At 46.9% G+C, this 12,821-nt stretch overlaps 1 protein-coding gene across 2 annotated transcripts; it reads right to left on the minus strand.

Annotated features, from left to right (window-relative positions):
• Positions 1-9,107: 9,107 nt before the first annotated feature.
• LOC119253526 (serine/threonine-protein kinase MARK2-like) lies at positions 9,108-12,273 on the minus strand. 2 transcript variants are annotated; one of them, XM_037521044.2, is made up of 2 exons: positions 9,852-12,273; positions 9,108-9,286 (listed from the first exon to the last, which is right to left on the minus strand). In XM_037521044.2, exon 1 carries the CDS (start codon positions 11,754-11,756, stop codon positions 10,107-10,109), a length of 1,650 nt encoding a protein of 549 aa, XP_037376941.1. In that variant the 5' UTR covers positions 11,757-12,273; the 3' UTR covers positions 9,108-9,286; positions 9,852-10,106. The 2 variants fall into 2 exon arrangements, with proteins under 2 accessions (XP_037376941.1, XP_054552075.1); XM_054696100.1 differs by having other exon boundaries at positions 9,108-9,289.
• Between the last annotated feature and the right edge of the window lie 548 nt (positions 12,274-12,821).

The following is a 12,821-nucleotide window of genomic DNA, read 5'->3' on the forward strand; positions in this document are numbered from 1 at the left end:
AAGCATTTTACCTGTTTTCACTTATGGAATCTCCACAATAGCCTCCTGAGGCAGGTACGTTATTGCCTCCATTCAATGAGAAGAAAGCGCCACCTGGAGAGGCTGAGTAACTATCTAAGATCACACAGCTGGTAAGAGGCAGAGCCAGGTTTCAAATTCAGGCAGCTGACTCAGCGTCAGCTCTGAACCAGTCACCATTTGCTATCTCAAAAGGCTTGGATCTCAGCACAGTGTCGGGCACATAGCATGTGCTCAATAAAAGGTATAATCTTTGACATTTAATTAATAAACACGTGGAAGGTGAAGTGGGACACCCTGAGTCTTCCTGAAAGAAGTGAAATGATGGAATGTTAAATAGGTCACCAATCATTCGTTCAAATCCTCTAAGCATTCTCCTGAATACTTTACCTAAAACACAGTGAGCACCAGGGTAAAAATGGGTCCTGGTTCACCATACTCCTTGAAGTCCATTTGGGCACAAGGAGCAGAGAACCATTCTAGTGAAAAGGTAGAAAGTATTCCCTGGAGGAGCCTGGACTGTAGCCGCATGGAGCAGGGGTTGCCGGGTAACCTGGGGCTGCGGTCACCTCCCTGCAGACTGTCCTCAAAGCATTGTGCTCCTGCTTCCTCAAACTCATCGTGCAACAGACTCTGGGGTGCCATGGTAATAATGAGAATGTCAATTTTACACGTTCCTACCACTCCTGGTTCGGCATCCCTGATGGTGTTTGGATCTTTCTGAGTTCAAATTCTACCCCTTTCCTCACTCCCCGAGGGGTGAGGTCATCTGTTCCAAACCTGGTTGTCTGCTCCTTCATCCTCAGCAAGGATGGGGGGCACTTGAGTCATGAGGAAGGCCCACATGAGCAGACTACAGGACAGGGTCCCCCCAAGCATCACTTTCAGATGAATATTTCTACACTATTTTAATTTTATCCTCTTATCTCTCTCTCCCCAAGACTACTAATAAGCTCTAAGAGTCACAAAAATAAACTAGAAGGATGTCCCAATTTTGTCACCTGCCAGTTTCCCACACAAACCAGCAGATGGGTTCATCCTGCCAACAGAACATGTCAAGCTCCTTACTAGCCCCAGAACCCCCTCCCCTCCAGCTCTTAGTCCTGAAAATTCAGTTCAATTTCTGCCTCCCTCAAGTATTTTCCACTTGACTCCAGCCTAAAGTGATCAGGGTTCTCAGGCTATAGCCTTATATCTCTTCCATCCATTTGGCCATCTCCTCTATTATTGTTAGGAAAAATTTGTGAAATACTTTCAAATGCACAAGAAAAATAAAATGATGACTGTCTAGGACAACCTTCGACCTTATTGCTGTCTTCCATGGTCTTCGAGGTATTTTACAATTCTGTAAGTCACAGAAAACTAATAATGCAAACAATTTGTATTCATAAAAATGCAAATTAATTGTGTCCAGTGGGATTTAATTGATTTACTGCCCTGTGGACAGATTCTAATCTATTTGTAAAATCATTTCAGCATCCTGATGACCTGTGTGTGTGCGGTTCTTGGAATTCTCTTTTGGACTGGCTAGGAGGCTTCAACTGGCTCCCTTCTTAATGAGTGAGTTCAATAAAATGTATATTTATGAAAGTCATAATTTTACCCTTTCCCCAAAAAAATTATTCTTTGACTTTTTTTTTTAAGGATTTATTTTTATTTATTTATACAAGCACTGGGTATAGTCAGAAGCGCGGGAAGGTGAGAGAATTCACCAGAGCCAGAGCGGTGAGCAGAGCAGGCAGGAGGACCCAAGTACACTGCTGAGGGGAGCAGCGGGTGGCAGGAGAGGTCTGTGCGCCATGTGGGAGCAGCCAGGGATTGAACTGGCGCTGCAGAGGCTGCGGGCAGCTCTGCAACTCAGCGCTCAACCGCTGTGCCACTGGGGTGGCCCAATTATTCTTTGACTTTATTTAACTCTTGAATTAAGAAAGAGTGGTTATACTAGTGTTTGGTGGCGCAAACAACAAAAGTGAACTGTAATTAACTTTATGCCGCCACCCCCACCACCCCAACCAACTGGAAGTTTATCTGGCTCACAGAATCTACCGAGAGACTGAAGTTGTGGGCTTGAAAAATGGACTGGAGCCATGGGTGGTTGGGTGGCAGGACTAACAGGCAAAGGATGGACTGGCTGACATGGAGGCCATCTCTGGGCACTGGCCACCATCTCAGCCACTAGGAAACAAATGCTAAATTATTCCTGAGTGCTTTCAACTCTTGCTTGAAGCCCTGGGCTGGGTTATGCAATTGTCTGGCAAATGCCTAGGACTTAACCTGATCTTTACCTCTGGATTAGGAGGCAAGGACCTACCACCCACCAAGATCCACACAATAGGAACAGTGCTCTTGCACCCCAAAAAGTGACGATTGTCTACCAGGCCTTTCTTGAAATGAAATTGTGACTTCTGCAAGTGTGGCACCACGAAGTACACATATTCTTCTTTTAGATAGTGAGGAGTGAGGCGATCACTCAGCAGCCCCTCTGCCAGAGCTTGTGCAGACATAAAGGAGATGGAGGGAAAACATGGAATTAGAGAATATTGGAGTAGGATGGGTCACCGAGGCCACTTCACACAAATCTCTAATTTTCCTCTCAGGACACTGAGCTCATTTAGCAGAGGTTCTGTGTGATACGTGAGATGGTTCCAGTCTCGTGGGTTATGTCAGATGTTTATGAGAGGGGTGTACCTGCTTATCCCCAAAACTGGTTATTGTGACTAGTGGGAGGGAACGGCCGCAGACTAATAACAAGCAGCATTTCTAGCTGAGTTGGGATCCGGCACATTTCCCAGCTTCCTTGGCAGCAGACTTCTCTTCTGAGGTATGTTTCGCTGACGTGGCTGGCTTTGGGAAGCCATGAAGCACAATTTTCTGAGAATCCGTTTGCAAAATTGAAACAGTGCCCTTGAGAACTCTGCACATCGCAGCTGTGACGAAAGGTGAGCACAAGGCCAAGGGCAGCCATCCAGAGACCCAGCGGGCACCGGGTTGGCTCCTGGCTCCAGCAGCCTGTGATTCCAACCTCCAACGTGTCCCTCAGGGGCAATAGGCCAGAGTCTGCTCTTTCCTGGGGCTTCCTCCCCCCGTTCCTCTTTTTTCTCTTCTCTTGTCTCACATCTTGATTTCCAGAAGACAGGGAGACTCCGCCTGGGGCCCAGGAGTAGATGTGCAGCACTGGGCTTCCTCCATCCCTTCCCCCCAGTCTGGGGACATTAGGAGCTCCCACACATGCCGGTCAGCACCAGGCCAGGGAGGGTTGATCTGGAGTCGGGGTGAGGAGGGGTTCTGACAGACAGGAACATTGGCAGTCCCCCCACCTCCCACTCTCAAAGGGAGACCTTTGGGGCTTGGCAGAGGTGCTCCTGTTGGGTATGGGCAGGATGCCAGGCGTCTGCTTCTCTTCTCTCCTCTTCCCAACACCAAGGACCCATCCTGGGCCCCTGCAGTGCCTCGGCAGCCCTCACCATCCCTTCTCTCTTTGTTTCCAGTAAGTCCTGGGTTCAAATCACTCTGCCTCTACTATGTGACCTTGGGCAATTTCTTCATTTCTGGAGACTCAGCGTCCTCTACTGTAAAGTAGAGATGACAATAAGGCCCACCCCACACAAGCTGTATGTATGTGAAGTGCGCGGGGGCTATACTATTGTCTTGTGTATTTTCTTTCTCTCCCATTGGATCAGGCAGTTAATTTCTTTCCCTCCCCCCTTAATTTCCCATGGTGTGTGGCAGCTAGCAGGTGTTTAAATAGCTGTTGGTTGAGACAGTGGTGAAGGGAATTCACACGCTGTTGAACTCTGAGTAGTGTCTGCTGCGTCCTATGTGATCATCGGCCTTTGAGAGGTAGGGGTCAGTACCCATCTTACAGGTGGTGAAAGTGAGGCCGAGAGCAGTGGAAAGTGGTGACCCCAGTCCAGCAGGCTCCAGAGCCCTCATTTCCCTATGATACTGCGCCAAATCCCGCATTTCCCTCATGATCTTCTCCAGTTCTGCTGTGGCAATCAGTAAACACCCCCAGTGTGATGGACTGATCTCAGGGGAGAAGAAAAAAGTACTGAGTCAAAGTTTTTCTTTATGTCTCATTTTTCAAAAAGATTTATTTATTTATGCATATAAGAGCTGGGGTACAGGCCAGAGATGCAGGGGTGGTGGTGAGAGGATTCACCAGAGACAGAGTGGGGAACAGAACAGGCAGACTAACTGAAATACACTGCTGAGGGGAGCAGCGGGCGAGCCAGGAGAGGTCTGCTGCACCATGTGGGTAGCTCCCTGGCTGGCCGGGGATTGAACTCATGCAGCAGATGCTGTGGATTGCTTCATAGTGCAGTGCTTAACCCCTTGTGCCACCAGGAAGGCCCCTATGTCTCATTTTTAAATTGCTTGCAGGCATTTGTTTGTCCATCTGGAGTGGTCTTAGGTCACTACGTGCAAAAAAATCTTTCACTGTGTTTCTTTATGGAAGTTTTCATTTGGGGTGGTAGAGTTTATCCCTTGCTTCCCAAGCTTGGGGAGCAGAGAGAGGACCCTGCCATGTAGTTAGGTCTGCTGGGGCTTCTCTCCCCTAGGGTTTCCTGATTGGTGAGGGAGTTTACCAGCTATGCCCCGGGGTATAGCCCACACCTGTCAAGGGTGACAGTGTAGTAACCAGGGGCGGGTGCACACCCTGGGGTCTTCCACTGCTCAGAGCCTCAGTTGCTCATCTGTAAAATGGATGGGTGATTCTGAGGAGAACATGAGTTCATGTAATGTAATTGCCCGGACCTCTGTATTTGGATACATTGTGATGTCCCTCCACACTGCCCAGCAGCCTGGGACAAGAGACTTTATTTTCAAGACCTCACACCATCTCTCATGTCATCGGATATTCTTAATTATTTTATTGTGAACAATCAAATGCTGTTTGGATGAGATTCATTACCTGGCATAAGCTCCATTGGTGGTCGTTTTGGTCATTCACTAAAGTCATCTGAGGCTAAGAAGTTTTACTAAATTTGGAACCAGGTCCCCAGGGTACGGCACCATAGCTTTGCAATTAGATGTGGACAGGTTTTTTAAGGACACTTAAGAAAGCCACACCATCCGTGGTTACATTATGGAGCGCACGCGCCACACCTCTGAGATGAATGAACAACCAGCTGCCCTAATGTTATGCAAATAGGTGCTCCAGGCTTGGGATAAAAATTCCATCGAAAGCATCCTCCAGATTCCAAAAATGCTGTATCGCCAAGAAGTGAGAGGGAAGATGTGCTCAGAAAGCTCAGATGACTCAAAAGGTGGCTTTGATGATGGCAAAGGCCCGGAGCACAGAGGAGATGGAAGAGCTGGCACGAAATTGAGTCACGGAATGAGGGTGAAGATAGCAACTCTCGGAGTTACTATGTCGTTACATAGGATATGAGATAGTAGGCATGCATGATAAGTAATACATTAATTGTTATAGATGTTTAACTATTTTCTCTACCTTTAAAATACATTTGCAACCAGGTCACACATTTTTGGGGCCTTTCAAGTGAGGAAATGGGGGATTATTTTTAGGTTATCTTTTATTTGGGTGATGTTGGTGCCCCCTCATCCTGTCCCAGAAGGTTGGGTTTCCCACTGCTGTTTCTTGTGTCCCAGGGTGTCCCATAGTTGTATGTATTGGGGGTAACCGGAATGAAACTCCCTGTCCCTCCAAGTAGCAACCCTTACCCAGTGACTGATGAACTTGGGGTATAAATTCGCCAGCTCCCTTGTGCCTTGAATGAGAGATGCTGAAGTGTGTGTTCTATGGAGGCCCCTGCACAGTTCTCCGGGGACTAAGCTCCGGGTACCCCCTTGATAACCCCTTTAATAGCACTTCCTTTACTGACTGCCCCTCATTCTGTCTCATTTTCTCACTCCCTTCCTGGTGCTTCCAAGGTTATCTCCAAATAAAGTAGATTGAGCAGAATGCTTGTCTCACCCGTCAGCTTCTGGGGAAATGTAACCTATAGCAAGCACATGTGAAAAAGGTAGGGATTGTTACTGTCACTCATTATTATTTGATAAAGATCAGGAAAATGTGTGATACCCGTGCCACCTCCAACCACTCCCCTCCCCCACTGCCCCGAGCTTGTAGGAACTGGCCAGGGCATCTTTTAGGGCTGGTCAGGACGGGGGTTGTCTGACTATGTGTTTATCTCAAAGCAATCTCAAAGTGATTCATTCTCTCTCTCTTCTCTCTCACTCAATTATATGCTTGAGCAGTTAAGCCAAAAATCGGTCCATCCAGAGCAATTAAAAGCTTCCTTTGCCAGACCTTGGGGATTTCTCTCTGATCAATGAGAAAAACACCGCAGCTGGAAGACAGCCGAAACCAAGAACAGGGCAATCCTGACTTAGCTGTTCAGATGAGCTAAACCACCATTACAATGTGTTTTTAAAAGATCCTTTTATTTTCCAACACGGGATGGGGGGAAGGGGAAATGTGAGGTAAATGGCCAGAAATTTCTCATTAGTTTTCCAGTCCTTTGGTCCCCAAACTGTAATTCATTTGTGAAAACCTGTATTGGGCTCCACTTACCCACTTATGAGCCATGGTGAGGTATTTATTATTTTACTTGTGATTAATAAGACGATAATAGCAGCAGGAATCGTGTGACTTGTAGTTATAGCGTGTGGGTCACTGGGCTAAGAAAGTCACATATTTTACCTCAGATGACTCCAAGGACACAATGAAGAGATTACTGTTATCATTGCCCTTTAATTGATGCAGCTACCTAGGCTCAGAGAGGCTAAGTAAGTTGTCTGAGTTCACAACTACTTCCCAGAAGTAGCAGAATGGGATTGTAGACCCTGAACGTCTGGTTTCAAAGTTTGGGTTTTTCATGGTGAGAAGAGCAACCTGACTTATTGTACAAGAAAGAAAAAAAGCATCTGCTGCCTTGGCTGACTTCACTGCTCACCTGATCTGAATTTCCACAAGGAGCTGAAACAAGATAGTGATATTCGGGGCCATAGCCGCAGTGATTGTGGACGTTTCGTAGGTCTGCCACGCTCAGCTGCTGGTGAGATCATCCAGCCCCTCGGGGGCACCTCTGTGTGTCTGCAAACAAGTGGTTTCCACTGGAATCTCCTGCTGGACCAGGGATCACTTGAGTGATTGCTTGTATAGAAATAGAGGGTGGTTGCGGGAAACATCCGCTGCTTACCATGCACCATCTTAGGCGATCCCTTTTCCAGAGGCTGCCTTGAGACTCCAGGGTGCCCACAGTGCTCGACAGTGGATATAGAACCTGGATGATCTCCAGGAACATCTGGAGATGCTACATGGGATAGAATCATGCTAGCTTCACCCAACATTGTACACTGTGTAACTTTGGCCACATCACCACCACCCCTATTTCCTCCTCTGTGATAAGCTCAGAGAAATGCTGGGGCCCCCCATCCATGCTCAGGGGTCTGTGATCAACACTTCCAGCAGGAGACTTGGACGGCCACCCTTTCCCCCACACACTATCTTCTCTCTTCACATCCTTGTATCTGTTTGTTGGGCTATGTATATGGTATAAGAACACATTATATGATATATACCATGTTATATGATATTATATGGAAAAATGTGGGAGATAAACAATATTACAAACTGTTAAAATTAGTGATATTATTTATTAGTAACACATATATAAAATCTAGTGATATTTTCTAAGTTGTAAATCACCTAAGAAGTCTTCAAAAAATACAGTATATAATTCATACTGTATTTAACTAGTACATTCTAAAATATGCTAACTTACCAACAGATAAATCTTAAATGAATTAGGAAAAATAGGAAAAATATGTAACAATTTCAGTCTTATAGTTAAGATTTTCAAATAAGCACTTTATGATTTAGTATCAAAATATGTTTTTTACTCTAATTTTTTTCTAATTACCTGAAAAATGCACATCAACATAAGCATTTGTTGGAACTAATAAAAAAGTCCAATGTCATGTTGCTTCTATGAAATCTTCAAATACAGTAAACAAAAACAGATGTTCCATTTCAAAGTAAGGATATCGTGTTTTGAATATTGAGCATTAAAATTGCCGCCAAATTGAATAATACCCATTTTTAGAAAGATTTATGCATACAAGACCTGGAGTGCAGGCCAGAGGTGCAGGGGGTGAGAGGACTCAAGAGAGACAGAGTGGGGAACAGAACAGGTGGATCCACTGAAATCCACTGCTGAGGGGAGCAGTGGTAAGATAGGAGAGGTCTGCTGCGCCCTGTGGTTCAGCTCCTGGGCTGTGGATCAAACTCTCAAACATTTACCACAGTGGTAGTGATAGCTTCATAGCACTGAGACTTAACTCCTGCACCACCAGGCAGGCCCTTAATAATACAATTCTAAGCTAGAATAAACTAGGGTTTGATGGGTGAATTCTACCAAACTTTAAAAAAAATTTTTTAAAGATTTATTTATGTGCACAAGAACTGAGGTACAGGCCAGAGGTGCGGAGGTTGGGGGGGAGTTGAAAGAATTCACCAGAGAGAGTGGGGAGCAGAAAAGGCAGACCAACTGAAATCCACTGCTGAGGGGAGCAGTGGGTGAGTGAGGAAAGGTCTGCTGCCCCATGTGGGTCACCTTCCTGGTTGGCTGGGGATGGAACTCCTGCTGCAGAGGCTGCCCATAGCTTCACACTGCTGTGCTTAAGCCCTCATGCCACCGGGGAGGCCCACTTTTGAAGACATTATACCAATTCTCTACAGCTCTGAGTGTCTTTCTGATAGTAGAAGGTACATGAACACTTCATACCTATGAAAGCACACATGCACACACACATGCACAGACTCACATGCACACACTTGCACAGACACTGTGCAAGACATGCACATATACCTAAAGAAAATAGTGCAAATACCTAATTACATACTCATTGGTAAGTCTGTTTCACTATCCTATTTCACTGTATTATTACCATCTGACCAATCTGATTTTTCTAAAATTTTCTAAATGCTTTAAAATTTTCTAAATTTTCTAAAATTTTCACTGTTGATTATAGGAATTTTAAAGGAAATTTAGGTATCTGATGACCCATGTGTTTGAAGTATGGGTGCATTCATAAATGTGAAGCAAATGCAGCTGGTTTCAAACATGGATTTAATGTGTCATAGGATGGACATTTTAACTAAACAATCCATTTCAGACCGTCTCCTTCAGGCAGAAAAAGAACGTTCAGATGCCTCCACGCCCCAGTGCTCCACAGGCAGAGCAGGTCACCTGGAGGTCCTCCTGTAGTGGGAAGCCAGTGTGTCCATCGTGGCTGCCTCCTCGTGCCATCCCGACATGCATTGGAAGAGAAGAGACAATAAAGCCCAAGCACAGAGTTAACTGTTTAGGATGCTCTTTTGTTAGTGACATCCCCCGGGGAGTGTTGCTTAGAGGTAGATTTGACAAAGTTCAGATGAAAACCAGGAGGCCCTACCCAGCTGCCACTAACTGGTGGGTGAGCGATTCTCCAATATGGAATTTCAGTTTTTAAAATGGGCCAAATCCAGGGGGACTTGGTACTATTGATGTCAGTCAATGACAATGCCACTCAGACTGAAGAGCTCCTGCGTTCTCTGTGCCATCTGTATGTCCAGTGGGTTGACAGCAGGGCTCTCCCAGCAAGGGGCAGGGTGGTCCTCATGGGACAGAGCCTGTCATGGGACAGAGGCAAGGCTCTGGGTTCCCCCACCTCCGGCCCTGAGGCCTCTGGAGGCTCCACCCATGTACAGGTCCACTCCCATCCCAGGCTGGTCACCTGCTCAGCTGCCCCCAACCCCTCCTCCTCTCCCTCCCTTCACCCGCTCTGCTCCCCTCTAGGTTCTTCACCAGTTCCATTCTCACCTGGCCCTTCACCTGCTCTGCTCCTTGGACTTCTGTGCTGCCCGGACATCTGTGCTCCAAGACACGTCTCATGCTGCTTCTGGCCCTCTGACTGGGCTCAGCCCCTGATCCCTCTCCAGAGCCTCGCTCTCCCCTGGTGTGCTCCTGTTCACCATGGTCACTGGGTGGCTGCCCTTTGGAGGTGGGGAATTCTACAGAGTGTGGTGGTAATACTCTTAGTCTCTGGCTGTGTGAAACTCTGCTGTGGAGGTATTTTCAGTGGCATGGTGCGCAAAAGCAGCAACATTTTAATAGAGTATTGATTATTCTTCGAGCTTTGGCCCTTCTACCTTGGTTGGAATTAACAGTGGACTTGGACTTGTAACCATCATTTTCATGGCCCACTCCTTCTGCAGGGGCCACTGCATTGCTGTGAAACAGGAAGCTCCAGCGGCTTCTTGGGGGAGGTCTTTGGGTGGTGATGGAGGGCTGGGGGGCTGGGCTGGAGGTTTTGCTCCTGCGTACCTGATCCCCCTCCAGGGGGGGGCCTGGAACCGAGGTGGTCCTGTGCTCCCCAGGGCCCTCCAGCTGGGGGGTTGGCAAGGATGTGCTGCTCTGCTCCCTGACCGTTTCCAGCGGGGGCCCTGGCAAGGTGGCGGTGCTTGGCTCCCAGGCATCCATCAGCAGTGCGGTTGGCACGTAGGTGGTGCTGGGACCCCAGGCGTCTTCCAGCTGGAGGCCTGGCATGGTGGTGGCATCCTCCAGCTGGAATGAACTCTCAGAGATGTGCTTGCTCCCCGGGGTGAACTCCTGTGTCTGCAGGTAACATGACACGATCCGTAGTTTATCCTCCCCGCTAACCTCAGGCTGCGGGGGGCACGCCTCCGAAGCCAGGTCCCAGGGGGCCACAGGAGGAGGGGAAGGCTCGCGGAAGAAGGCGTGGCCCCAACCTTCCTCCTCCCGCTTCCTGTAGTGGAGTATCAGGTATGTCCCCATGACATCGTTATATTTCCCCTCCTCAAGCGCCCTGACAATTTCGTGTCTCTCATAACCCATGCTGACCATGGCTTCTATTATGGCATTGTCGTGGTGGCCGTGGGCTGGCTCGCGCCAGGGCAGGAGTCCGTTTTTCATTCTCACCCAGGGGTGCTGGATGATGCTTTCTAAGGCGCTTCTGCTCTGGGGGTCCCGCACCATCAACTCCCGTAGCAGGTCCCGGCACTGCTCCGAGAGGTAGTCAGGCTCATAGTAGTGCCCACTCAGGACACTATCCCGGAGCTCCCGGGCGTTGGTCCCCACGAAGGGCATCTCCCCGGTGACCATGTTGTAGAGGATCACTCCTAGGCTCCAGACGTCCGCCGTGGGGCCCTTGTACATCTGGTGAAGGTAGATCTCCGGGGCCGTGAATTCTGGGCTTCCGCAGTATGTACTCAGCGCCTGGTTGGCGCACTGGACACCGAGTCCAAAGTCCGCCACCTTGATATTTTTGTGCTGGTCTAAGAGCAGGTTCTCAGGCTTCAGGTCTCTGTGCGCGATGCCTTTGGCATGGCAATAGGAGAGGGCCGAGAGAAGCTGCCAAAATATCTGGCGGGCCTCGCTCTCCTTCAGGCGCCCGTGCTGGTGCAGGTAGTCCTCCAGGTTGCCCCCCTCCGCGTACTCCATCACCAGCAGCAGCTCGTCTCTGGTGTCCACCACTTGGAATAGCTGAATGATGTTTGGGTGGCAAAGCGCCTTCATGCACCCCACCTCGCTGGCTAGCCACTTGCGGTGGGCCACCTTGTCCTTCCGGATGATCTTGATGGCCACCTCCGTGCCCGTGGGTGTGTGCAGCGCAAGCTTCACCTTGGCGTGGAAGCCCTCCCCCAGCGCCCCGAGCACCGCGTAATTTTTGATCTTCACGTCCTTGGGAGGGCGGCGCCTAAGCATAGTGAGTTGTGGATCCCGCTCACTACACTTAGCAGATCTTACTATGCTGATAGTGCTGAGCTAACTCTGCACTAGCTCTGCTATTAATTAACAAATGTACTATTAAGCTAATGTTAATAGTACTCAAAAAAGAACTAAGCTAACTAAATATTAACGGTGCTAACTTAACTACTCTACCAATAATACTAACTATGCTAAACTTACTAATAATACTAATACTAACTAAACTAATACTAACTAAAAAATAAATGAAAATGTAACCAAAAAAATTAAAATTTAAAAATATGATAAAACAAACCAATTATAAACCAACTACTAAATTTAAGAATAAAATATACAACAACAAAGACAAAAAGGACAAACCACAAGAGAACAAACAACAATTAGAAACTAATAACTAAAAAAAAAAATAGACAAACAACAAAGGGAAAAAAACCAACGAACAACAAAATAACAACAGAAGGGAAAATGGGGGAACTGAAAAAAACAGAAAAAATAAAAAATAAAAACTGAAATAAAAAACCAAAAATTAAAATAATAAAGAAAAAAATTAAAAATAGAAAAAAATAAGCAAATAATAAAACAATAAAGGAAAATAAGAAAAAAACCAAAGAAATAAAAATAAAATAACTAAAATAAATAACTAAAATAAATAACTGAATAAGTAAATGAACAAATAAATAAATAAAAGAAAACCAAATAAACCAAAAACACACTCTCTCTCGCTCTCTCTCTCTCTGTCCGAGTCCACAGGTCACTATCCCAAAGCTTCCTGGCTCCTAAGGACACAGCTGTAGTCGGGGCAGGGCTTATATAGGCTCTGCCGGTGACATCATAGTGGCTCTTTATGAAGTCAGAGCCAGAGGCCACAGCCATCAGCAGAGGGAAACCCCTGTGGTTTTCCAGCCTTAATGAAAAAGCAACTGCCAAGACTACCCATTTGTGTTTATATGACTTACTAGAGATTGAAATTTACCCAGTTAAAGAAAACCTGTAGGAGAATCGAGCTGGACTTGAAGTTCATGTGGTCAGTCTTTGGTTTTTCACTGAATAGTTCAAGTGAAA

Source organism: Talpa occidentalis, unplaced genomic scaffold (genome assembly GCF_014898055.3).
Source record: "Talpa occidentalis isolate TD23 unplaced genomic scaffold, MPIMG_talOcc4v2.1 talOcc4.10, whole genome shotgun sequence".
Lineage (NCBI taxonomy): Eukaryota > Metazoa > Chordata > Mammalia > Eulipotyphla > Talpidae > Talpa > Talpa occidentalis.